Raw genomic sequence first — 27,846 nt, forward strand, 5'->3', positions numbered from 1 at the left:
CTGGACACCACCAGTAAGCCGCACACCAGCCAAAGAGCAGGGTGGGGGTCTTTGTTTAGACCACCCAGTGACCGCACTCACAGCAGGTAATGATGATGGTTACTTTTGCTTTGTTTTTTGCTGTGTCTTAAGCTCATGTGTTTATGTCAAGAGTTTGTGTTCCAACAAATAACTTGGAAGTCAAGAAAGTGTGAGCTGATTGCGCTCCTTAGTTTTTAATGGTACTGCGGAAAACAATCCTATTGTCCATTGGATGTCCTACTCTATACACTTGCATTGCATACTCCCATATGTGTAAGATTCAAATAATTGAAACTTTTTATTACAAAAGGACGCTTGTGAAAGGTTTCACACCTGTGCAATTGTTCATAATCATGGTTGTGATTTTCATACTGTGCTATCATCTCATCAGTCTATTATACTGACTGCCATTTTGGTGCAGTTATATGACACATAAGGATGTGTGCTTGGACTTTCAACAGTTATTAAACTAGGTAAACAGATTCTGCTACTGCTTCCCATTTGTTGTTTCATGACAAATGTTGGATGTAACATGTAGAATCTTTGTTTCTATTCCACTACAGAGAGGAGAGACGAAGACTTCAGCCATGGTCATCCTTCAAAAGGTGAGGTTTAGTATGTTATAGTCATAGTCATTAGATTATGAAATAAAGTTAAATGTTATAGTTCCAATCTGAATAGAGTCTATATTAAAATTGTGCTGTTCAGTTACGTAGTTTCTACTGCCCACTGCTTGTATGGTGCATACGGAAAGGTTTCCCAGCGCTTCACTATTTCCATATTTCTTTATGTTACAGCCTTATTCCAAAATGGATTCAATTCATTTTTTGAAAATATAATACGTACATAAGTATTCACAGCTTTTGCTCAATACTTTGTTGTGGCACCTTTGGTAGCAATTACAGCCTCAAGTCTTTTGGAATATGAAGCCAAGTTTGGCATACGTATTTTTGGCCAGTTTCGCCCATTCCTCTTTACAGAACCTCTTGAGCTCCATCAGGTTGGATGAGGAGCATCGGTGCACAGCCATTTTAAGATCCATCCAGAGATGTTAAATGGGATTTAAGTCTGGGCTCTGGCTGGGCCACTCTAAAACATTCACAGAGTTGTCCTGAAGCCACTTCTTCGATATCTTGGCTGAGTGCTTAGGGTCGTGGTCCTGTTGAAAGATGAACCGTCGCCCCAGACTGAGGTCAAGAGTGCTCTGGAGCAGGTTTTCTTCCAGGATGTCTATGCACATTGCTGCATTCATCTTTCCCTCAATCCTCCTGACTAGTCTCCCAGTTCATGCCACTGAAAAACATCCCCACAGCATGATGCTGCCACCACCATGCTTCACTGTAGGGATGGTATTGGCCAGGTGATGAGCGGTGCCTGGTGTCCTCCAAACATAACGCTTGGCATTCACATTATAGAGTTCGATCTTCGACCATACAGGCCTGATTGGTGGAGTGCTGCAGCGATGGTCGTCCTTCTGAAAGGTTCTCCTCTCTTCACAGAGGAACCCTGGAGCTCTGTCAGAGTGACCATCAGGTTATTGGTCACCTCCCTAACTAAAGCACTTCTCCCCTGATCATTCAGTTTAGAGGGACGGCCAGCTCTAGGAAGAGTCCTGCTGGTTCCAAACTTTTTTCATATACGGATGATGGAGGCCACTGTGCTCATTGGGACCTTTTTTTAAAGCAGCAGAATATTTTCTGTACCCAGATCTGTGCCTCGAGACAATCCTGTCTCGGAGGAGGTCTACAGACAATTCCTTTTTTTGTGGCACTGTTAACTGTGGGACCTTTTCAAATCATGCCCACTCAACTGAATTTACCACAAGTGGACTCATAGAAACATCTCAAGGGTGATCAGTGGAAACAGAATGCACCTGAGCTCAATTTTGAGCTTGATCGCAAAGGCTATGAATACTTATGTACAAGTGATTTCTTGGTTTTTTATTTTTAATAAATGTGCAAAATTTTCAAACAAACTTTTTTAAGTTGTCATTATGGGGTATTATGTGTAGAAATTATTAATTTTTTTTTTTTTGGGGGGGGGTCAATTTAATCCATTTTGGAATAAGGCTGTAACATAACAAAATGTGGAAAAAGTGAAGTGCTGTGAATGCTTTCTGTGCACTGTACGGTAAACATATTTGTGGTCTGCAAGAAATAATCAGATATATCACACTTAACCCTTGATTTAAACTTCTGGTCCTAAGGGAGATTATGTCTGGATCGATTCGGGCATCAGGGTGCCCATTGGAGCCCAGGTCAAGCTGTCTGAAAGGGGGGACCTTCAGCTGCTTGATGATGAGGGAATGGTAAGTCATGCTAAACTGCAGTAACATGCTAGCCAGGGTTGTGCGATATTTGAATTGCAATTCTGCTTCCTGTTTACTGCCTCAATTGAAATGCAAGTGAAATTCAAGAATTGAATTGGAATTTAAGAGCCAGTTTCAATTCAATTCTGGAATTTTGCACAAGCTTGATGCTAGCATTCACCCATGTATCTTTTTTGGGGTGTAACCTTTTTGCTGTGGGTCTTTACAGGAGCACAAGCTCACAAAAAAGCTGGAAAGCTCCCTGAAGACCATGCATCCCACCTCCATCAATGGGGTAGATGACATGATACGACTAGGTGATCTAAATGAGGCAGGGCTCCTCCGAAACCTTCTGGTGCGACACAAAGAGGGCACCATCTATGTAAGTCAGCCTTGTCTGCATGAAGACCCTTGTTAACGGTCTCTCTGTTGAGTTGTTTTTTTGAGGTTTGATCATAGTGTTTATTAGTGTACATTTACACACGTCCATCCATGTGGAATGATATTCAGATGCCTACATACATTTACATTTATTCATTTAGCTGATGCCTCTATCCAAAGTGACATACAAGTGAGGATATTTCCTGAAAGATACTTCCTGAAAGACTTTGCCTCATGGGTACCGGTAATCATGGATTTGTTAGTTTCCATAGAGATAAATAAGGTCTTCTTTGTAGGGGAAAACAGATAGTATCCTGGCAAAAATTCTACGCCTGACACGAGTACCACAGGTCGGCAAATGAGTCACTATAAAGATTATCATTATAACAGGATCGCCCTGTAATCAAGATCTGGGCAGGGATCAGATGAGAAAAGTTTTGAGTTTCATTGGCTTGAGCTCCCTCATAAAACTGTGCATGTCAGTCAACATCGATTACAGCTGTTAGCCCTGAGGCCTGTCTATTCCCCTTCAACCTCAAAGTTGCTTTGAAAACTGTAATAGCTCTCGTGCTAATGTGTTAATCTACCATTAACAGACACAACAGTGCCACTATTACAGATGACTCTCTCTCTCTCTCTCTCTCTCTCTCCCTCTCTCTCTCTCTCTTTCTCTTTCACTCCTCAGACATACACTGGCTCTATTCTGGTGGCAGTGAACCCGTACCAACTGTTGCCCCTCTACACGGTGGAGCAGGTGCAGATGTACACAGACCGCCGGCTGGGCGAACTGCCGCCACACGTGTTCGCTGTGGCCGACAGCTGTTTCTTCAACATGCGCCGCAATCGTAAAGACCAGTGCTGTGTCATAAGGTCAGACTTCAACAAGCCTTTAAGTATAAGTATATATACTTTTTTGATCCCGTGAGGGAAATTTGGTCTCTGCATTTAACCCAATCGGTGAATTAGTGAAACACAAACAGCACACAGTGAACACACAGTGAGGTGAAGCACACACTAATCCCGCCACAGTGAGCTGCCTGCTTCAACAGCGGCACTCGGTGAGCAGTGAGGGGTTAGGTGCCTTGCTCAAGGGCACTTCAGCCACAGCCAACTGGTCGGGGCTCGAACCGGCAACCCTCCGTTTACAAGTCCAGAGTGCTAACCAGTGGGCCACGGCTGACTCTCATTTACTCATAATGACTTTACTCATAATGTCCAGTTTTTCCTAATGAAGCAAAGCCTTCCTCAAAGGCTGGTTGTGCTTTTGGTTGTTGCCACATCCCATGAACTTGAGCAGCTTATTTTTACTTCTGGATAATGCTATAACTTTAATAGCTGGAGGATGTTTTTGCCTTTACCATGATTGAAAGCTATGTGAAAAAGCTCATCTACTTCATTTAGATGAGTGGCAGGAGCTGTGAAAACCATCTAGTGATTCCATCCTTTTTTCAAACCAGCATATTATTCTATACATAATTTTTTCCTTTCTCTAAGTGACACAAAATGAAAGGGATTTTACTTTCTGAATCTTGTGACATTTAATATGATCTTACTACTATTTGACTACAGTAGGCCATGCCAAATTCCCTGTGGGAAAAAAAATGGTTAGAATTGAACAAGGCCCAAGGCAAAGGGACATATTGGTATTGAGAAGCAGCTCAGTGTCAGGTCAGTGAAATGAGGTCAGTGAAATGAGTGTGATACTGATGCCTCTCTGTGTGGTTTTGAAGTGGGGAGTCGGGAGCTGGAAAGACAGAAAGCACTAAGCTGATGCTGCAGTTCCTGGCTGCTGTCAGTGGCCAGCGCTCCTGGATTGAGCAGCAAGTGCTGGAGGCCAACCCCATACTAGAGGGTAGGACTCTATCATGATTATCACTGTTGCTCTTATTCCTCTTTTGTAGGGAAGAAGAAAAAAACAGGCATTTCATCAGATCAACATTGTTATTAGTAACTGTTTAAACAGTCCAAACTAAACTTTAGAACATCAGATTATCAGTCCTCATGTATTACTCAATACCTCCTCCATAATAAGGAAGCACTTTTATATCAAACAGGATCTTTGCTGTATTGTTGGGTGTGATAACATTGTTGTAGTGTCTGATGTTTTCCTAACGTTTCTCTAGCCTTTGGTAACGCAAAGACTGTCCGTAACGATAACTCCAGTCGGTTTGGAAAATACATCGACATCAGCTTTACTGAGGAAGGAGCTATTGAGAGTGCCCGCATTGAACAGTACCTGTTGGAGAAGTCCAGAGTCTGTCACCAGGTGAGAGATGGAAGTAATTTGCTAAATTTGCCCCTCTAGCAAAATAATATGTCATTCCTAGAGTTAGTGGGAGCAAGACTGCAAAAAAAAGGCCCTGTAATGATCCTCTGACGTGTGCGTTTTGTCTGCTCAGGCTTCAGATGAGAGGAATTATCACATCTTTTACTGCATGCTGCTGGGGATGTCAGCTGATCAGAAGAAGATCCTGTCTCTTGAAAGTGCCGCAGAATACAACTACCTGACCATGGTAATGTGACAGCCGACAACAGATGAGGCCAACTTGCTGAGCTAATCAGCTCATGTTTTTTTCATTACGACTATATATTGACTATTGATCTTCTTTTGTCTTTTACTCTTATAGCAGTATTTGCTGTAGGTTGTTAGTAATTTATAATTTGTTTGACAACTTTATAAGAAAGATTCTGATAGCCTTGTGATATACAGGTATAGTGTGTTATGAACATAGCTGATTACAAATGCAGTTGTATGAGGACTGACATGGCTGTGTGTGGTGATGGCAGGGTAAATGCACTTCCTGTGAGGGCAGGGACGACATAAAAGAGTATGCTCACTTCCGCTCGGCCATGAAGATCCTCACCTTCTCAGAGAATGACACCTGGGAGATCAACAAGCTCCTGGCTGCCATATTGCACCTGGGCAATGTGAACTTTGAAGGTACAGACACGCTAGCTCTCCATGCATGCTGGACATGTACTGTTTCGTTAGTCTGATGTACATTGACATAATTGTTTGTTTGTTTGTTTGTTTTTAAGCCACCATCTTAAATAACTTGGAGAGCTGTGATATTCGTTCATCTGCTCATTTCACCATGGTTGCCAAGCTGCTGGAGGTACAGTAGTTCACAAATCTATCTCTCATTTGAGCTGATCGGCGGCCTCTCTCTGTGCTTTGTTATACATGTAGTGCTCTTGACAAGTGGTGAAAGGTGACACCGTCTCCCATTTCCTTCCTGTTCCCAGGTTGATACTAAGGCTCTGGATGTGGCACTGACTCAAAGGTCCTTTATGACCAACAGGGAGAGTGTCTCTAAGCCTCTGAACTCAGAACAAGCTCTGGCTGGCCGGGATGCCTTTGTAAAGGTGGGACCTAGAGCTGTGTAGTGTACTGACAGCTGCTTTAGTTCAAGTTCAAGTTCAAGTTCAAGGTTATTGTCATGTACTCATAAAAGGATTTATCAGTAATGAAACTTCTTGTGCTGAAGAGCCAGCTCAACTTAATTAAAGAAATATTTCAACTATTTTAAATAGCTTTAGAGATAGGAGTCAAGGGAACATAGACAGATACCAAATAATAATAAATGTGCAATTCCTGTTAAAATCCTCACAGCTTTCTTTAATAACATATGCATTAATACCTAAAATGAAAGAATGATTCAATGATATAGAGCTTCCCTATATACATTCACATATACATACATTCAAACCCAGCGCCTCATTGCACTCAAGTTCTCTATCCACTACACCACAGCGGATTGGGTACTGGATAAAGAAGGTTTCTCTTCAGAACATTTGTCAACTAGATAAACTATAATTAACTATTCATTTTTGCTGTCAAATAAGGAATCAGCTTACATATAGACCTTCCATCTTTTAGGCAATCTATGGGAAGATGTTTGTGTGGATTGTGGAGAAGATTAACAGTGCCATTTCCAAGCCCTTTTCAGAGGACTCCAAACCTACATCCATTGGCCTTTTGGACATTTTTGGTTTTGAGAACTTCACCCTGAACAGGTCTGTATACACTTAACTTGTGATAATTTGTTTGGATCCAGTATTGAATGTGTCCTTCTAAATGGGACTGTTGTTGTGACAGATTTTAGGGGGACAGCAAAACACAGTTTTGACCACCATGCTCCCTTGTTGCTATGTGTCGGCGTCTGTATCACTGTGTGTGCCTGTGTGTGTGTGTGTGTGTGTGTGTGCGTGTGTCTGTTTGTGTGGGCTGTTTACAGCTTTGAGCAGCTGTGCATCAACTTTGCCAATGAGCAGCTGCAGCAGTTCTTTGTGAAGCACGTCTTCAAGCTGGAGCAGGAGGAGTACGCCCATGAAAACATCGTCTGGACGCTCATCGAATACAACGACAACCAGCGCACACTGGACGTCCTGGCCAACAAGTCTCTCAATGTCCTATCACTGATCGATGAAGAAAGTAATTTCCCCAAGGTCAGACATGCCAGCGACTGTGCATGGCTAGTTGTATGACCCACACATACTTACTTATATATTTACATACTCAACACTGACCCACACATACTTACTTATATATTTACATACTCAACACTGTTTTATGCTGACATTTTAATACTGATAAAGAAGGAAGACATGATATGATACAGGTATTTTATTTGTATTTGTAGAAATTGAAAATATAACATCATATTGTGTAATATGATGCATAAAATATATCAGACAAATTGAAATATGTACACAGAAGTAAAATAACAGTGCCAACATGACATAATTATGACTGAAATGTTAATAAATTAATTCACAGGGCACAGACACCACCTTGCTGAATAAGCTAAACCATACGCATGGAAAGACCAACATCTACATCTCTCCAAAGAACAACCACGATACAAAGTTTGGGATCCAACATTTTGCTGGGGTTGTATTCTATGATTCAAAAGGTAAACCATGACTCATTTTAACTTAAAGTGCCCAGTGGTCTTTATCCCTGTGTAGTGTTAGATGTACTGTGTTAATGTTTTATTCCGATCAAGGTCTTTGTATGTGTCATTTTTATTCCGATTGAGCCATTTTTCCGATTCTAATTGGAATAAAATTATATAAAATTATAAAAGACCTACTGTCTCCTATACAAAATACCTGATTCCTCTGTGCATTGAGGTTCTCTGTCACATCTGTCTGTATGCTCAGGCTTCCTGGAGAAGAACAGGGATGCCCTGAGCTCTGACCTAATCCAGCTAGTGGAGAAGTCCAGTAACAAGCTCCTCAAGCAGATCTTCAGCAAAGACCTCTCACCTCTCAACAACGTCAAGAACACTGGCAACCACAAATTGATCTTCACTCCCAGCAACTCCTTACGGGTGAGTTCATCTCTCAAGACAGTCTGTCAGAGACTAGTGCATATTCTAATACATAACGTAATAATAATACACTGTATGCAATATGATATTACACTCATTTCAAGCCATATCTCAGTTTCTGGTGATAAAATGACTTATTATCCCGGCCCTCCATTTCAACAGCAAACCACAGACAATAAGAAGCGAGTGCCAACTCTGTCCGGTCAGTTCCGTCAGTCCCTGGATGCCCTAATGAAGACACTGATGGCCTGCCAGCCCTACTTTATCCGCTGCATCAAACCTAACGACTTCAAAAAACCCATGGTAACATCCACAGGACCATATCTAATGTGCAACATGTTGTTTTGGCTATAGTACGCAGTAACGTTTTGGACCACCAAACATTTTGGTCAACTGACCTCATGGTGTCATTTTCTATGCATCAAATTTTAACACAACTAATATATCAATGTAAATAAAGCACTCCCCTGACCAAGATTTAATCATTCAACAATGTGCCTGCCAACAACATGACAAACTGTTTCTCTGTGGGACCGTTTCCTAGACAAGGATTACATCTTAGCTTTGGCTCGCTGTGGAAAATTGCCATCCAAAATGCAATTTAATCCTGGAATTGAACTCTGTACTTGTAACAAGCCATAACTCTCTGTGTCATCTTAAGGACGTTTCCCCTTTCTCCCACAGACAGGGAGCCTTTTATGTTGTAATGCCACAGCACTGTGTTGTTCTTCAGCACCACAGTACATTCTAAAGCCACATAACAACAACAACAACAACAATAACTTGGGATACCAAAAGAATACCACTTTAGTTTGAGGGATACCATTATTTTACTGTAGGGGTATTGTGCTGTAGCCATTAGTGACCCAGGTTAGAAACTCGCCTGTTACAAATCTCCGTAAGTTGCCTTGAAGAAAAACAACGGCTAAATACTGTACATTTACCTTTTTACTTCAGAAATTCAAAACATAGAATAAAATAAATGAGCTTATCAGGAACGGCATTGTTTGCAGTTGTACTTGCTGGCGTTTGCTGCGCTGTCCTTATGCTGTGTGTTTGTGCTAGCTGTTTGACAGGGAGTTGTGTATGAGACAGCTGCGTTACTCGGGCATGCTGGAGACCATCCGCATCCGCAAGGCTGGCTACCCCATACGCCACACTTTCCAGGAATTCCTCGACCGCTACCGTGTGCTGCTCAACAGCGCTGAGTGTGACCCCAAAACTGTAAGTGGAACGTTCTCCCTCATAGCTCTTGTTTGTTTGCTCGCTTGATATTCAGGTTCCCTGTACCAACAGGAGCTATAAAGCATCAGTGCATGGCTGGCATGAGCAGTTCCTGTTCTGTATTATGTCACACAGGAGAGTGCCCAAGACTGCAGTAAATGGATCTGTGGAAACGTCTTGACTGGTAAAGATGACTGGAAGGTTGGAAAGACCAAGATATTTCTTAAGGTATGGCAGATTCCAGAGCCTTGTCAAAATGGTAGCATGATATAGGGGCTATACACATATTCACCAGTTTAATCACATTTTTGGTCATGACAGTTTTTTTTTAATTCTCATGCATTTCTTATATTCTCTATATTGTCTCATTTGTTTCCCTCACATTCACTCACACACTCAACTATTTATTCCTCCAAATGGATGGTCATTTTGACAAACTACTTGAATATGAATATAAAAATCATATGTTCTGATTCCAATACTCTCCACACTCAGGACTTCCATGACACTGATCTGGAGCTGGCGAGAGACTATGCCCTGCACTACAAAGCCCAAATCATCCAGAGAGTCCTGAGGGGCTACAAGTACAGGTGAAATCCCATCCTCCATCATCTCAGGCCGAGGCTAAACCACTCTCTCCCAGATGCTCTGTGACCATGGTGACAATGCTTCTGCTATTTGGCTGTTTACAGGAGGAGCTTTCTGCGGAAGAAGGCAGCTGCGTTGGTCCTCCAGAAGCACTGGCGTGGCCACAAAGGCCGCAAGCAGTTCAGAGTGGTGAGCTATTGTGCTGTGGAGAACATGAGAGCAACATCATTGTAACACTGACCACTCAAACCAGCCATTCATCTTTTCACCCATTAGCAGTTTAATCTGATGTTTCCTCACTTCTGTGATGCTTATGGCCGTTTGTAGATATTTGTTAAAATACAGAAACAAACACAGACATTAGATTTGTTTATGTTACTGTATATTATAATGGCACAGACATGTACTGGGTGTCCGTTTGTCTGAAAATCACCTATCAATAGTGTGGTACACTGCAGTCTATACTAAGTTGTGGTTGTCTGTTAACATACGTATTGCATACCTCCAACAGGTGCGCCTGGGCTTTTCGCGGCTGCAGGCTACGGTGCGCAGCAGGCAGATGCGCGCCCAGTACGAGCGAAAGCGCGCCGCCGCTCTGGTTATCCAAAAGCACGCCCGTGGACTCGTCGTCCGCCGGGAGTTTGAGCGCAAACGGAAGGCCGTCATCCTCCTGCAGGCATACACCCGGGGCATGCTGGCCCGCAAGGCTGTCAAGAAGAGGAAGAGGGATGTACGTGACTCTTTGTTTGTTTCACTTTCACGTCCTATTTTCATGAGCTGTAGAAGAGCTGGATGAAGATGTAGCACATAATGATTAGCTACATTTCCTGTGGGAGCAATAAAGTAAAGACTGTATGTATGTATGTATGTATGTATGTATGTATGTATGTAGACCTATGTATGAATGTGTGTAATATATGTACTATATAAATGTCTCTCTCTCTCTCTGATTCTGAAAAGATACTGTCACATAATAATGGGCTTCTGGGCTCTCTTTACTGGGGCCTGGTTCATTCTCTTTTCCTGACGTTTGCTGGTTTCCTGTGCTCCACCCAGGCCTTCATGTCGGCACAGGATAGAAGGAATGAGGAGCTGGCTGCCAGGGAACGACAAAGACGATTGGAGGACATTCTGCGGCACAAGCGAGAGCAAGAGGCTGCCGCCCAACAACCCTTCAATGACCATGACCAGACAATGGACCAGGCAATGGATGACATCTTTGGTTTCCTGCCCCCTATGGTGGGAGGGCAAGAGGGCAAAGCCCCTGTACCATTTAAGGTGTGTGTGTGTGTGTGTGTGTGTGTGTGAGTGTGCAATAGTCTGCCCACAGGGGAGCCATACACTTTTTTACATAAGAGTCTAGTGGAAGCAGGACTGGGTGTAACCTAACAATATAAAAAAAATACTACTAACAGTAATTATCAAAGGTATATACAATCTATCTCACTGTATTTTCATTACTGTTATACTAGTTTTAGATCAAGTTGCTTTCTATAATTTTACATTATAGCACAAAATAACATTTGAGAGTTGAGGTGTTTGAGGTTAAGCCTCCAGCCTCATAACACTGTGGTTTCTCTGGATTTGATATCAGTAGATTTCATTTGAATCTCATGCCATTTGATTAAACAGTACTTAGTCCATAGCTGTGAGAACACTCTTAAGCTCTGATGATGATGGTTCTGGTTCTGGTTCTGGTCCTTGGTTCTGCTCCCAGGACCTTGAAGGGCAGCGCATAGCACTGGAGGAGATCGACCTGGACGAGACTCCCCTTGCGGAGGACCTGCCCGAGGAGGACTACGATGACGACCTGGATGAGTATTCCTTCTCCAAGTTCGCTGCCATGTACTTCCAGGGCACTGCTTCGGCCACACACATCCGCCGGAGGCTGCCCCAGCCCCTGCTCTACCACGATGATGAGGGAGACGTGCTGGTATGGGACTCGTAGACCAATCAAAGTTGTACACATTTCACTTACTCAAACCCAGCTTACAGCACATTGAGGGTGTATCTTAGGAGTCAAATTGTGTTATTTTGTGAGTGCCTGGTTGGTTGTGTATTAAGAATTGGCCTGTTAAAATTGGTTTGAAGAACCAATAGTCTTTGGTTAAACCATATGTATTAATTGTAAAAATAAAAATTGTAAAGTGTCGCTGAGTGTTTTGAAAAAATCTTAACTTTTTGCTACCACTGTCTGATTTTCTCTGCTCACTGTTGTAGGCTGCTAAGACAGTGTGGTGGCTCATTTTGAGGTTCATGGGGGATCTCCCAGAGCCCAAGGCTCATCAGCAGGTCCGGAGAAACGGGCCCCTGGATGCTGAACGCTCACTACAGACAGATCTGGCTGAGAGACAAAACAGACGCCTCAGTCACATGATTGGCATGAACCAGGTGTGTGTGTGTGTGTGTGTTGTGCATCTGTGCTCTTATTTTGACCTGTAAAAACACCTGAAAAGAACATTCCTGAGAGAGACTTAACTTCTTCAATATGTTTGCTACTATCTTTAACAGATTGTTTAAACCTATAGGTCAATAATTGTTGTTTTGTTTTTTTGGTTACTGTCGTGGTTCACGTGTCGCCTTCTTTTTTTACAGAGGATGGGAAATGCAAAACTGCGAAAGATCTCCACAGCTCCTGACGAGCGCAACAGGAAGGGCTCTATGTTCACTAACCTGCTCACCCGCCGCAAGGACTCCAGCATGCCCGAGGAGGTTGTTCTTAACCGCAAAGGTTCCTCCATTCCCGAGGACCCCAAAGGCAGGAAGCCCTCCATGTTCGCCGACAAGCTCAGCAAGAACCGAAAGGTCTCCGCCATCCCCGAGGAAGGTGGCGCCAACAGAAAGGCCTCCGCCGCGCCGAACGCCATGAATCGCCGAAAGCCATCCATGATCTCAGAGGAGGTGAGATCCATGACCCGTATTCGTTTGACATACTTCAAGCTCGTTTCTTTATCATTGTCTCAACCTTCAAATGCTGTTTTTCCATGCAGGCTGAGGATGAGATGGATGGCACCGTCTCCAAACCCCCCACGCTGCAGACGCTAAGCGAGGAGGACATGGGGGGCAGAGAGGGGGGTTTCACCCTTGATCGACCCCTGTCATCCTTGGAGAAGCTCCACCTCATCGTGGGTTATGGCATCGTCAGACGTGATCTCAGGTACATCGTCAAACCAGCGCTGGCTGTCTCTGCTATTGCTGTAACCTGGTATGGACAAAGATAATCAGAATTGGACTGCCAGGTATTTGCCTCAGCAGGCCATATTTTAAAATGTGCTCCCTTGAGACCCACTTCTTCAGAGTTAGGTTTACAGATGACCTCTCATGTGCTGCAATGAATTCAAAGAGCTTGATTAAGTGTACAATGAGGTGTTTTGGTTATTTTTGCTCCTAAATAATAATTACACATTTATAGTGTCAATTTTAATTTGTCCACAGGGATGAGATCTACTGTCAGATCTGCAAGCAGCTTCAGGAGAACGCCATCCGCAGCAGCTTCTACCGAGGCTGGATCTTGCTGTCGCTCTGCCTGGGCATCTTCCCCCCAAATGATCGCTTTATCAAGGTCAGCCCAACCACGGAGATGGAGGTTCCTCTTAGAGCCTGAGGTCCTCCATAGCACTGTGCTTCAACTATCTGAATTTGCCAATAGGCAAAATGTTTAACCAGGGCTTGCTTGGTGGAAAAAGTAGTGCCCAGTCTGGCTTAGTCATGACCAGATGTCCTAGCAAGGAGTGAAATCCCAGATCTCTTGAATATATTTGGATCATAAAGCCCATCAACCCTAGAATGATATTACTATGTGATATGTTTTTCAATTTGAGTCTTAATCCACTTTTCAGAATAATTTATACCTTAATATAAGGTGAATGAATGTATGTTTCACATAGCCCTTATCTAACACCACTCCTTCTTCCTGTAGTACCTTCAAAACTTCATCCGCTCTGGGCCCAAGGAATATGCCCCCTATTGCGCAGAGAGGCTCAGGAGGACCATGGCCAATGGGGTGCGCGGAGAGCCACCCAGCTGGCTGGAGCTGCAGGTGAGACCTGGCCAGAGAGGGCCTGACGCCCACAAAATGTTTCAAGCAACTTATGACAAATGAGAAACCAATCAGGGCTCGCTTATAAATATCCCCGAGCTGGAGGGAATATTTTGAAATCCGAGGTGCTCACCCATCCGTTGTTCTCACCCAGGCTACCAAAGCCAAGAAGCCCATGGCCATTTCAATCACCCTCATGGATGGCCGCCTTCTCAGCTTGCCCATAGACTCTGCCACCACATCTAAGGAGATCTGCAAGACACTCTCCAAGAAGCTCAAACTCTACGACATCTTCGGCTTCTCTCTCTACATGGCACTGTACGATAAGGTGAGTTAGGGAGGCGTCCCCAGGGATTGCCTTGTGTCTTACCTGTATTTCGGATCATGACAGGATGTGTCCTACTCAAGCTCAGTCACTGAATCTGCCTCCGGTAATCTCTGCCTAGGTGTGGTCACTGGGCAACGCTCGCGACCACGTCATGGACGCCATCTCTCAGTGCGAGCAGGAAGTGAAGCGGAAGGGCGGGCAGGAGCAGCATGCCCCCTGGCGCCTCTACTTCCGCAAGGAGATCTTCACCCCGTGGCACGACTGCTCCGAGGACGCCATTAGCACCGACCTCATCTACAGACAAGTCATCCGTGGCCTCAAGTGTGGAGAGTACCAGTGTGATAAGGTAGGGAAACATGCCCTATATTACCTCCCGGTTTCAGGGAAGGGAAGAAATCATTTATGACGGGATCAAAAGTCAGATGTTATCAGTAAAAGCCTGAGGTGCGTTTTTATTGTTCAGATATCAAGCACTATAATACAGGTCAATTCATGCTGTCACATGCCACTAATCCCAGGGCTAAACCTACCCTGCTGTTCTTTTAGGAGGATGATTTAATCCAGCTGGCAGCGAAACACTTCTATGTGCAGCATGGCGCAGACACCAGCACGGAAAAGGCCAAGAGCGTGGTGGAGGAGTGCATCAGCTCCACCCTGCTGGAGGCCAAGACGGAGGAGAAGTGGGTCCAGATGGTCAGCGCAGCACACATGGAAGTGAGAAGCCGCCTTTATAAGAGCACAACTTGTACAGCTGTTTGTTTGTTTATAGTTTGCTTGATATTTGACAATACGGTGGATTTGTAAATGAGACAGTGTTGTGAAAGAGTTTTGTTTTTCTTGATCTGGTTTTGAAATACAGGTTGATTAAAAAAAAATATTTTAACAAAAGAAGTCCCACTAGTGTCCCACACAGCAACTTTCCCAGCACTGAGGCAGAAGATATGAGAGCATTTTAATGAGATGTGAAATGAACCAGATTACTCAGCCCCAGAGCAATGTTAAAAACCTGCCAAAAGCTTAACACCATTAGCTTTTGGACACTGTTTTTTGAAACTGCTTGTTTATTGATATTATTTCACAACGAAACCTTCCCTTCCAAACATAACCCATAGCGTGAATGTGTTGCTACCTCAGAACTTTGGCATGCTCATCTGTTTACTTTACTGCGCATAAATGACCTGTTAGCAACGGCGAACAGCACAACCAGAGTAGATCATTAACCTAGTCTCTAAGCCTGTGAGTGCAATAACACTGAGAGGCTGTTTCATTGATGTGTGACTTGTTGTTTGCTAGGGGCCGTATATAAACTCTAAGAAGAGGGCCCCCGTGGTGAAGGCAGAGGTGGTGGACTATGCCAAGCAGAAGTGGCCCTTGTTGTTCTCCAAATACTTTGAGGTGGTCAGATTCTCAGGTAATCTGAACAGTTTATAAAATGGATTTACAATATAGTGTATAATTGTAGAGTGCTCAATGTCACAGAGGAATGGAATTCAAAATCTATATGCTCTATTGTCAATATGTTATCTTGGTGGTTATTTGATATGGCATTACTAATGTCCAAAAGAGTTGCAAGAGTTTAACATTTAATATAATTACATGACACCATGCAAAAATGGGCACTGCTCTGTGATTCGTTTGTAGAGTTTGAATAAGTACTGTAGCTTTTCTAATTCTTTCGCAGGACCAGCTCTACCCAAAAACAAATTCATCCTGGCTATAAACTGGACAGGCATAACCTTCCTGGATGAGAGGGAGAAGAAGGTGCTGCAGCTAACCTTCCCTGAAGTCACAGGGGTCAACACCATGAGGTATTGGTTTTGAGAATCACTGTATTGATTCTAAAATACTGTATTCAAAAACACTGTCATACTATAATACTTTCACTGACATACTATAATACTATGACTGTCATACTATAATACTTTCACTGTCATACTATAATACTATCACTGTCATACTATCACTGTCATACTATAATACTTTCACTGTCATACTATCAAAAATGTGATGTGGAAATATGTACCATGTCATGATAGAGTACATGTCACATCGCCAGGTTCCCAATACACAGCTCTATCCTCACCCCCTACTCTTTTTCTCTCCTTTTCCAGGGAAGGAAAGGGCTTTGGTCAGTCTGTGTGTCTCCTGACCTTGAAAGGTGACTTCATGCTCAATTCAATCAGTGCTGCAGACATAGCAGACGTGGTCACCATGTTCCTGGGTGGCCTTAGGGAACGCTCACAGTATGCAGTCACCCTGCAGGAGTCCGGTAAACAAGGTGAGAGACAGAGGATTGTTTTAATTTCATGCACACATTATGGAAATAGCAACATAAGGCACAACATTTGTGTTCAAAAGTGAGTTAGAATTTCCCAAATAAACAGTAATTCTGAGGCACTCACAAGGAACTCTGAGGCAGTAACTCCGAGACACTCTTCCTTGTGAGTGCCTCAGAATTACTGTTTATTTGGGAGACATTTTGGATCTCCAAGCTGAAGAGTACCAGAGGAATACACCTCTCAACACCCAAGCAGCACTCCTAGTAACTCGTTTGTGAGTTTGAATTTATTGAAATTTGAAAGGGTTTGGTTGAAACGTGCTGCAACTGGCTATCCCACCCCATCTCTCTCTCCCACTCGCTTCCTGTCTCTCTTCACTGTCCAGTCACAATAAAGGCGAAAAGCCCCCAAAATATATTAAAGAAAGAAAGAAACATATAAATTATGTTTCACTAACATCTGTTCATCATGACGATTGTCCATCTTAGTCTGTTTGTATTTCTTTTGACTTATCTGTGTTCATAGGCATTGCCTATTAATTTCAATTTTACATTTCCCTGTTGACTTGTGATGGTTAATGGCGACCTCTTGATTTGTCTCCATCAGAGGACCCCACCTTCCTCACCTTCAAGAAGGGGGAGCTTATTCTCCTTATCAAAGATGACGAGTACTCACCAGAACGGGGATGGTTCAAGGGCAAGAACGATAGGACGGGCCAGATTGGCGCCCTGCCATCTGATGCCATCCTGGTTCTGCCCACGCTTACCAAGCCCACTAATGAGATCATAGTGAGTGTTCAGTTCCCCCTCTGTGACAAGCTATGACAGACAATTCATATATTTGTAATGTAGAATGAAATACAGTAGTTATACTTTCATAAATCCTATTCCTGTCAACTTAATTCATTTATATGATCCAGATATGTCTCCGTATTTTCTCACCCATTTTTGCTGTCAGTGATTCACAGTTTTTAAATGGGTAATGAGTATATTAGAGCAAGAACTCACACGCATCTCGTATACATGTAGACACTGATTGACACTTTGGCTTTGTGTTCTCTCCACACAGAGCTTGATGACACTGTCCCCAGATCAGAGGAAGAACGTGGTTAATGCCACCCTCAGAGGCACCAGCACGGAGAGATTGGCCCTATTCACCCTCAAAGAGTACTCCTTCCAGTACTTCAGGTAATCATAGCATTTCCCTCTGTTCTCATCTCAACTAGCCTGACGAGCCAGACCCACATTAAAATGTAGGGTCTGGGGACTCACTGTTCGCAGTGCTCAGTTCGAGGGGTGGGATATTCGGTTGTCTTTCAAATTCCCTCTGCACACAATAGGATAGCGCTACAACTCATGAGTCCCATGCGTTTTCCCACCAGTGGAGCTAGTTGGCTAGTTTAAACTTTTGCCAACTAAAAAAAAGCTTAACTCGTGTCACGCTGTTCGCCAACAGCAACATCCATCTTTTTTGTTTCCAAGTAGCATGGAATTCATGCCGAACCGTTGCAACTCTGCCATCAATCATTATGTCAAGCCCGCCTACCAACTCTATACACGATGTGATTGGCCTTACTGAAGTTTAATTTTTCCAGTTCGCAAGCCAACGGAGAGTTGCTAGACTAGCCCGGGCAGCAAATTAAATGTGCTGCCGCTAGGGTTCATCTAGATTTTGAGGCTACATCTCAACAGCTTCAGGGAAGGGAAATGAAACCATCTATGCCAGCCAGTGCATGAAAATAACGGCCTCTACCTGTCTGTGCAGGCCACCGACTAAGGATGTGAACAAGCAGGTGATGTCTAAGGGCGCTGCACCTGAGAGGCTGTGGGCTAACTCCAGGGAGCCCATCAGGCAGCCGCTGCTGAAGAAACTGACAGGCCAACCTCAGCCCAGCCACCTTGCCTGCCAGGCATTCACTGATATCCTTTACATATGGGGAGCAAACACTTTACACCCCAATTCAATACTCAAGTCAAGACCCTCAGCATACTGTCTGTGCATGTGTGACCTCAATTGTGTGTGTTGTTAAACATGTACATAATGACAGGATGTATCCATATTCATGTATACAGCCTGATTATATATAATTATATATAATAGGTGCTTGAGTGTGATGGGTTTTTGTGTACAGTACATCTGCAGATATATGGTCTCTCACACACACACATGCAAGATAATCCCATAGTTCCCTGGGAAAACATGTGCACTTACTAAATATATCTCCAACTTTATTATCTGAGCCTCAACATATGTGAATAGCTGTATTCCTCAGAGAAATCTAAGAAATCTATAGACCATGTCACGTTTTTTTCTAAAACACTGTCGATCAAAACTGACCAATATACCACACAGGAACAATATTTCCCTTGACCGCTATGCCGTGCACCTATCCTGAAGTACATGGGCGACTACCCCACCAGACAACAGGTGAGCCCTCTGGAGCTCACCGACATCATCTTTGGAGGCGCCACCAAGCACGAGGAGCTGCGGGACGAGATCTACTGCCAAATCATGAAGCAGATGACCAGCAACAACAACAGGTACACGTCCACGCTGGGCCTGAGACAATGGAGGAACAGTCCGGCCGTGAAGTGTAAAACCCATACATTTCCATCTGACTGCCATCATCATACCATTGTTTTGGATAGTAGTTATGTTTGGCACCAGGGATGTAGTGGAGGCTAAACGCAAGTTAACACAGTTTATCCACCTCCCAAAAGAGTTTATTCACCCATTGCAACTTTTAACATTCAAAAATCACACTGTATTATCCACATTCACAATATGTACACTCATCAATACTATAGGAACCATGTAATACCCCTGATATTGTTATAAACATTGGACAACAACCTCCACCCTGATCAAACATGAATGAATGCCCTTTTTAAAAATACGATACTGCATGGCACAGTCTACCTTACCGTGATCACAGAATTCATAGTTTTCCCATCTCTTATTTTACCACTAAACCCCTGTTTGGCACATAATGCCCATGTAGTATGTCAGCCTCAGAACTACATTGAATATGGACAAGGAAGGCAAAACACTAGCAAGGCCTGGCTGTAATTATAGCAGAGAGACACCTTTACCTCTGAATTATGAGTGGCTCATTGTGCTCTGCCATAGTCACTTTGTCCACCACTTGAATGCCCATTGTACCTTTTAATCACAAGGTCATGAAGTGAAATGCTGTGCATGTTTTCTGCTGTTCTACTACTTTTCTAGGTATTGTCCTTCTCGATCCTGTGGCTCAATTAGTGTGTTACCAGTAATCCTAAAGCCACTGGTTTAACTCCTACTGCGTGCAGAAACACTTATAAGCCCTCACTGCACTCTAACATTAAGCTACTTTTAAATAGAGCATTTGCTAATTTGCACATTTTGCTCATGCTTATGAATATTGGAGTTCAAATGTGAACTTTGTTAACTCTTTCTTACAAGACATATCTCAGTATCAGTTTGAAATGGGGTGGTAGGTAACAAGACTTGAATTGTTTCCCCCCCCATCACAAACAGTACATTATGGTTTTTCCTAGCAAAACCAAATAAAGTTGCTCGAGCCATTCAGCTGTACATTCCCCTGTGGTTATTTGACAGTGCAGTGTCCAGCTGGGCTTCAGTGATCTGTGAAAGAGATGACCTCCATCCCTCTTCTGCCCCATTCCTTTCCCACAGGCTCCCACACTTACCCAGCATACTGACTACTGAATGACTGGTGCTTAATAGTGTACAGTCTGGACCAGACGGGGGCTGTATAGTGCACAACACCTAGATTACTATATTTAAAACACATCGACAGCACATCCATTACACCTATACCTGCAGCAGAGCTACAGTATAATGTTACATTATTACACCTCCTGCAAGATTATGGCTGCTGTCGCGAACCGTTTGTTGATAACATTCTCTGCTTGAACTCAATGTATCTTATTGTTGCTCACCTCCCTCTCGACCTTGCCGTCTCTCTCTCTCTCTCTCTCTCTCTCTCTCTCATGTATCTTATTGTTGCTCACTGTGTGCACCTCCCTCTCGACCTTGCCGTCTCTCTCTCTCTCTCTCTCATTCTCTCTCTCTCTCATTCTCTCCCTCTCTCTCTTTCTCTCCACCTCTCAGGCACAGCGTGGAGCATGGCTGGCATCTCCTGTGGCTCTGTTGTGGCCTCTTCCCCCCCAGTAACATTCTGTTCAAACACGCCCAGCGCTTCCTGGAAACGCGCCGCAGAGACCCAATGGCCACCGAATGCCTGCAGAGACTGCAGGCCTCACTGAGGTGAGAGGACACAGAATGGGATGAGAGAAAGCACTGAATAAATGAATGAATGAATGAATGAATGAATGAATGAACAAATGAATGAATGAATGTGGTTATTGGATTTGGCAGATGCTTTTGTCCAAAGCGAATATAGCATGAAGACTGAAAAAGAAGATATCTCTATTCCTCCATCAATAAATAATATGGCAATGAGTTATTTTTAAAAGACACTGCATATTATAGACTCATCAAATGAATGACCAAAATACGCCAGGGTGGAAACTGCATGATTTTTTATAATTTTTAATAAGACATGATTTAATAGAGTGTCTTTGAAGGAAGTTGACATACAATGACTTCTTCATTGACACAGTCACAGTGGCTTTTAAATAGACCTCTCTCATGGAACATCTTGAGCCACAGAGCCCTGGCTTGATTCCCTCTACTATAAGCAGTTGTTCTCCAGCAGCGCTACTTAAATGGCCTCTGGGTCGCTTGGACATCCCTCCTTCCTCCGTGGCATTTCCTCGGTGTCGTTGCCCTTTCGCCCGCGAGCCAGCGCGTGCCAGGAAACAGTCAGTTTGCTTGATGGATGGCGAAGCACATGCTCATCACAGTCACCGCTCGCATGTGTCTGAGCTGATGTCATGTCACACTGACCCTCCCTGTCCATCGGACGTGCTGTTGATATGTGTGTTTCTTTTTTATTCAGTTGTAAACATTAGGTCAGTCTGGGAAGATTTAGACCAGGTGCACAGAGTAATAAGTAGCGTAATGTGTCTGGTATGTTCCCTATGATCCAATTTCTTAATTAACATTTTTAAAAGATCTTTAAGTTAAGTTGTTCTGTGTGCTTGTGTGTGAGAGATCATGTCTCTGCTCTCATACATGCATATAAGTGATATGCATGTATCTAGCCTGACGAGCCAGACACACATTAAAATGTAGGGTCTGGGCACTCACCGTTGGCAGTGCTCAGTCCGAGAGGCGGGATAATCGGTTGTCTTTCAAATTCCCTCTGCACGCAATAGGACAGCGATATGAGTCCCATGCATTTTCCCAGCGGAGCTAGTTGGCTAGTTCAAACTTTTGCCAACTTAAAAAAAGCTTAACTCCTGTCACGCTGTTTGCCAACAGCAACATCCATCTTCTTTGTTTTCAAGTAGCAGGGAACTCAAGCCAAACCGTTGCAACTCTGCCATCAATCATTAAGTTAAGCCCGCCTAACGTCTCTATACACGATTTGATTGGCCTGATAGAAGTTTAATTTTTCCAGCACACAAGACAATGGAGAGTTGCTAGACTAGCCCTGGCAGCAAATGTAATGCCGCTAGGGTGCGTCTAGATTTCTAGGCTAGCATGTATCTGGTCTTCCACGCAAACTACAGTACAGTTGTGTAGATTTCTTTGTTTCTTGTCATGAAGCTGCATCAGATTTGGTTGAGCAGGATCTGGATTTCGTTTTTTGTCTCACACTCCAGCGCCTATATACTGAGGCTATTTACCCTCTCTCTCGCTCTCTCTCCCTCTCCCTCTCTCCTGGACAGGGCAGAGCCCAGGAAGTTCCCCCCACACAAGGTGGAGTTGGATGCAGTCCAGCAGAACAGCTTCCAAATTTTACACAAGGTCAACTTCCCCAACGACACCGCAGAGGTACGCCGTGATCACTGATCAAATGAATGTTTGGTTCATTGGTTAAAATGAATTGGTTAAAGTTGGTTCACTGACAAAAAAGTGGATGGTTTATATACTTATTGCTTACAAAACATAGTAAAACAAAAACCCCTACATTTTTGCAATAGATCACTGCAATTATTACTATCCAGAAATGAAAAAAAATATTTCTAGATTCACAGCAGTGTCAGTTAGAATGCACATTAGAAAGATGCTTTGTAAATGTTTTCCCATGTTTTTCTCTGGGTCTGATGTGCATGTGTGAGTGTATAGACATGCTGTAATGTCTCTCCACTGCACAGATCTTTGAGGTGGGTCCCCACACCAGGATCAAGGACCTGACCCGTACAATCGCCACCAAACTGGAGCTGCTGTCGGCAGAGGGCTTCACCATGTTCATGAAAACCCCTGACAAGGTGCGTCCCTGTAGTAAACAGATTCAGATTACATGACGTTCTTTAAATTATAGTCTCACACACAGTGGACCCGAATTCGGCGGCGATATAGGTGGCGGAAAGCTATGTCAAGCTATATCTGACATGGGCAAGGCTTCTCCGTTGAAGTGAAATTGAATAAATCAATCACATGCAGTGTTAAATTATGATCTATCTATCTTTCGTTAATTAACTTCGGCCTGATTCAGCCCACTTTGTGCGACTGACTTTGCTCTGGCCACAGTGTGCATGTACTGTCGGCAAAATACGCCTACAAACTCGCACCCAGTGTGTTAGACAGAGCTGTGCCAGGTTGGGACAGACCTGTGAAGCCATCTACGCTGAGCTCATAAAAACATTGCAAGAACATGATTTAACTCTGTGCTCTCTGTCTAGGTTCTCAGCTTGAATGAAACTGACTACTTCTTCGACAGCCTGAGACAGATCACAGATTATTCCAAGACGGCAAAGAGGGTCAGAGAAGGTGAGAGTTTAGGACATCTAGTTTTCCTTCTATAAGTCTTTTATTAACCCTTTAAACAGCCTAAACAAATGTGCGTTCCCAAGGTATTTCCAGTGGCAAAGACAACAACATTGAGCTAATGGTAAGATAGGGACAAACACAAAAACATGGGATTTTTGTTTTTTCAAAAACATGTTTTAAGGTTGACATTTTGTAGAACATGAATCTAAAGCCTGGTTCATTTTAGTCTGCGTTGGTTTTGAACACTTCAATCCTCTCAGAACAGATTGAAAGGGTCTTTACAGTCAGTGAAGAGAACTTAACAGTCCCATTTTGAACCTGAATTGAACAAAGGCTAATCATGTTCTTTATTTTCATCTTCATTTATCAAGATCCTTGTTGGAGTAAATATGTAAAAGATATCAGTCTACCTTGTTTAGAGACTCATCAAAGGGGAATGAAACAAATGTATTATTTCTGGACTGTAATGAATGATAACTGAATGTGTGAAACGGTCGTGACGTGGCAGGTGCAGCACCAGTGAATGTGCAGTATCAGGTATTCTTCATGCGGAAGCTGTGGTTCAATGTCGTCCCTGGGAGAGACCTGGAGGCTGATCTCATCTTCCACTTCCCTCAGGTAGAGTCGCCTATCCCTGTCCTACCTTACCCACAATGCCACAAGCAGGCCAGAGCATGATGGAACATGTAGTCTTCTATGTTCATTTCTTGAAATGTATGATCAAGCAATGCAAGGCCACGCACATCTCAAGGCCAATTTTGGATGGGTGCAGGATCTACCATGCAAAAGGAGAGAAGTGCCGCACACTCCCGAGTTACACATATAAGTCTTTAATGTGACTAATGTGACAACGTTTCGGCCTGTCGGCCTTCCTCAGGTCACGTGTGCAGGATCTACCATATCAGTATCCAAGAGGAAGTCTGAGGAAGAGCTGCATGGCACTAATTAACGTTGTGAATGGGAGCTCTTTGGTGTGTGGATCATCTCGAAATGTATGATTGCCTTTGCAGGAGCTCCCCAAGTACCTGAGAGGCTACCACCAATGCTCCAAGGAGGAGCTGGTGCGTCTAGCCGGCCTGCTGTTAAGGGTGAAGATTGATAATGACCAGAGCCAGCTTCTCATGATCCCCAAGATGCTGAAGGAGCTGGTGCCCAATGACATGCTCAAGGCCATGTCTGCTGATGAATGGAAGAAGGTGAGGGAGCAAGGGCAGGAGCTCAACATGGGATTAAGATCATGGTGAAGGCCTAGGAGATAAAGTTAAGAGAATAAAGTTGTGGTAGGGGTGGTAGAGGAGAGAATTGTTAAGATATATACTACTCAAAAAATTAAGGGAACACTTCAATCATACACTGGACTCTTTGGTTCTGAGCACAAATAAAACTTTTGAGGCGAGTGTTTTATTTTGCAAGAACTGTCAGACATTCTGTGAATGTAGTTTGAGAATGGAGAAAAGGGTGGAAGGTTTCAAAAAACGTGTTTTAACAATTGTGGAAAACTCTAAGTGTTCCCTTAATTTTTTGAGCAGTGTAGTTTAGTCAAGGTGAGATCAGAAAGTTAAAACTGCAGTGCAGAATATACACTGGTTGTCTGAGCAATATACTGACATGATAATACACAATTGCCTGAAATATTTCAGCAGGTAAAACATTCATACTTTCCTCTGTACATCCCACTGGATAATACATCTCCAAAATCTTGTTTTTTGGTCATGACCTAATAATTGATAGAAGTGTGTTCCACTCTGTGCCCTTTCAGCAAATCGCAGCATCTTACAACAAGCAAGCTGCCCTGACTGTTGAGGATGCCGCAGTGCATTTCCTCAAGGTGATCTTCAAATGGACCACGTTCGGCTGTGCTTTCTTTGAAGTTAAGGTATGACACAACACACTTTTCCCACTAGCAGTGACAAAGTGCATGAAATTTGGCATCATCATCAGTACTAAATGAATGTCTTCAACTTGTCTTCAACTAGCAAACATCAGAACCCAATTACCCGGATATTGTGAGGCTGGCTATCGGCAGACAAGGCGTCATCGTCATGCACCCTAAAACTAAGGTACAGAAAAGCTGAGAAAATACTCTAGCTGTTTTATAACTGAATTTATGTGTTTTCTCTGCAATTATCTTATGTACACGAGACGAGTGAGACAAGTCTATTTAATAACCAACTTCAAAACTGGTTCTCTGCAGGAGATTCTGGCTTCACACCCTTACAACAAAATTGCCAACTGGCGTAGTGGAAGCACATACTTCCACATGACAGTGGGCAGTCTAGTAGGGGGTAACAAGCTCCTCTGTGAAACATCTCTGGTAAGAGGCCCTGTTTTCCTTATATGCCAAATGCATATCATTTACATTTTTTATACAATGACTGGAATTGAGCTGGAAATAGGGCTGTAACGATACACCAACCTCACGATTCGGTTTGTATCACGATTTTTGACCCACGGTTCGATATGAATCTCGATTTTTTTTTTTTTTTTTTTTTTTTTTTGGGGGGGGGGGGGGGGGGGGGGGGTAGACATTTTATTAAATAATATTTTAATAGCCTCCCCTAGAACACAGAAACAGAGGATTACAATATAATATATCTATTATTTTATATCCTGATATACAAATATTTTTCTGAATGACATTTATGACAGCACACTTGCAGATTAGCCTATAGCCTAGGCCTACTATTTTTTATTACAATTCTACCTCTTTAACCCTTAAAGGAGTACCGGAATGTTGAGAAATGAACGTTCTAAAGAATATCTGGGTTCATTGAATTCAACATAGAATTTTAGAACCTTCAATTGTTGCGGAACTTAGAACGTTCAAAAACCTACACCTTTAAGGGTTAATTCAGCTGTCTGGTTGAAGCCTGGAAATATTGTAAACAAAGTAGCATAGTTGGCTAGCTTAGCCTATCAGTCTACTGATTGGACTGTTCAGTTTCCCCATGTGTGTTTAAGTTTCAATGTAATACTTGTTCTCCTTGGGACAGGCCCTTTTGGGAAACGTTGGTATTGAGATGATCAGTCAACTTCAATGCAAGAGTTTTAAACAAATATGTGCAGCTTGCTAATGATGCTAAGCGGATTTAATAGTAATTTAGCTAGTCGTCTTCTATGCGTCATATCATTGCTTTCACGATTGTGAATGTTTTATTTAAGTCGCGCGTGTTCATTGAGCAGGAGAGGGAGGGAGAGTGAGAGGGAGGGAGCGCGGGAGAGAGCGGGGCAAGGAGAGGGGGTTTACTTCTATACTGTTTGGTTAAGTTGCACACATAGTCTACAATGAAAGCAAGGAGAGGTATGAAATTATTATTTATTTATTTGTTTGTTTTTGGACAATGTAGGCTACCGATAAGTAAAGCGGGAGATGTGGGTTGCTTTTGCGCGTAAGCTGCAAAGTACTGCGTGAAACACTAGAAAGGGTGTGTCGCGATTCTGCCTTTTCACACCGCGACACAGTATCGTGGATATGAATGTCGCGATTTCGGTTTCGAATCGTATATCGTTACAGCCCTAGCTGGAAATATGAATTATAGCTTCCTGACATTTTCTTTTTCTCATCTGGTGATTTATTGTTGACTCTGTGTCTTAAAGGGCTATAAAATAGATGACCTCATCACATCGTATGTGAACATGTATTTGAACGAGACCAAAGTCGCTTCACGCCAACGGAACCAGCACTACCGCTAAGGCCAACTGGGACCGATATGTGCCTCAGAATGAAAATGCACACACGCATATACACACACACACAAAAATACACATAAACATAAACACAGACAAACATACAGACTGTTTCAATTGTCAGCTTTTTTAGATTGAGTATCAAGTGCATATACATTGATTATTAAATACTTAAATCAGGTGCCAAAATAAATTGAAAGCATTTGAGGGACTTTTGAAGTGATTCCTTGGCTATTCATGTATTATTAAAATAAATCTCATTGTATTTCAAAATGTACTCATTGAAAAATTTTCAAAATTCAAATGTATCTAAGACAACACTTCAGAAAGCTATTATAACTTATTTATAACCCAGGTACCACTGTTGTTATCAGTAACTTGGCTTTTAACATAATCATTCCATTTGCTTTACTTGTCCAAGTTGTCCTCTCTGCCTGCCAAACTATGTTCCTTTCTGTTTTTGTCAAATTCACCCAAGGACATGGTGTTCTGCCTAGGTTATGGGATTACATGCTTAATGAATTTAATGTTTTCAGAAGAAACAACCAGAAGGATAAAAAAATCTTATTTTTTCTTGTGTTGCTCCCAAGTGGCTGAGATATGACTTTCCAATAAATTATTTCTTACATTAAACCATGCTTGTTGTTGATCTGTGGAACTTTTGTGTTTCACATTGAGTCACATTTAACTATGTATAGAAGCATTGTCTAGCTATCCTCACAGTCCCATAAATACTCATTTTGAAACTACACATATTATGTAGCAAATGAATCTACGTGTTTCAAAAACCAAGGACAACACATCATCAC

The 27,846-nt window shown here is 42.9% G+C and overlaps 1 protein-coding gene across 1 annotated transcript; it reads left to right on the top strand.

Annotated features, from left to right (window-relative positions):
* On the top strand, window positions 1-27,614 carry myo7ba (myosin VIIBa). The gene is made up of 48 exons (XM_076277661.1): window positions 1-86; window positions 585-626; window positions 2,228-2,329; window positions 2,559-2,711; window positions 3,396-3,580; window positions 4,441-4,562; window positions 4,834-4,976; window positions 5,110-5,223; window positions 5,498-5,651; window positions 5,750-5,826; window positions 5,957-6,076; window positions 6,591-6,727; window positions 6,949-7,159; window positions 7,491-7,626; window positions 7,877-8,046; window positions 8,209-8,349; window positions 9,112-9,270; window positions 9,406-9,498; window positions 9,766-9,860; window positions 9,963-10,047; window positions 10,370-10,588; window positions 10,915-11,136; window positions 11,576-11,791; window positions 12,079-12,249; window positions 12,454-12,759; window positions 12,849-13,015; window positions 13,294-13,420; window positions 13,778-13,897; window positions 14,052-14,225; window positions 14,344-14,571; window positions 14,772-14,939; window positions 15,519-15,636; window positions 15,907-16,033; window positions 16,337-16,503; window positions 17,111-17,292; window positions 17,573-17,691; window positions 18,269-18,423; window positions 18,891-19,044; window positions 20,621-20,776; window positions 22,306-22,411; window positions 22,735-22,848; window positions 23,263-23,350; window positions 23,859-23,968; window positions 24,361-24,546; window positions 25,110-25,226; window positions 25,327-25,410; window positions 25,545-25,664; window positions 26,948-27,614. Exons 2-48 carry the CDS (start codon window positions 609-611, stop codon window positions 27,041-27,043), a joined length of 6,732 nt encoding a protein of 2,243 aa, XP_076133776.1. The 5' UTR covers window positions 1-86; window positions 585-608; the 3' UTR covers window positions 27,044-27,614.
* Window positions 27,615-27,846: the final 232 nt, after the last annotated feature.

This window comes from Alosa pseudoharengus, unplaced genomic scaffold (genome assembly GCF_046254945.1).
Source record: "Alosa pseudoharengus isolate Yale_2024_CS ecotype anadromous, Long Island Sound unplaced genomic scaffold, YU_APseudo_1.1 YU_APseudo_1.1_scf_11, whole genome shotgun sequence".
NCBI classification, from domain to species: Eukaryota; Metazoa; Chordata; class Actinopteri; order Clupeiformes; family Clupeidae; genus Alosa; species Alosa pseudoharengus.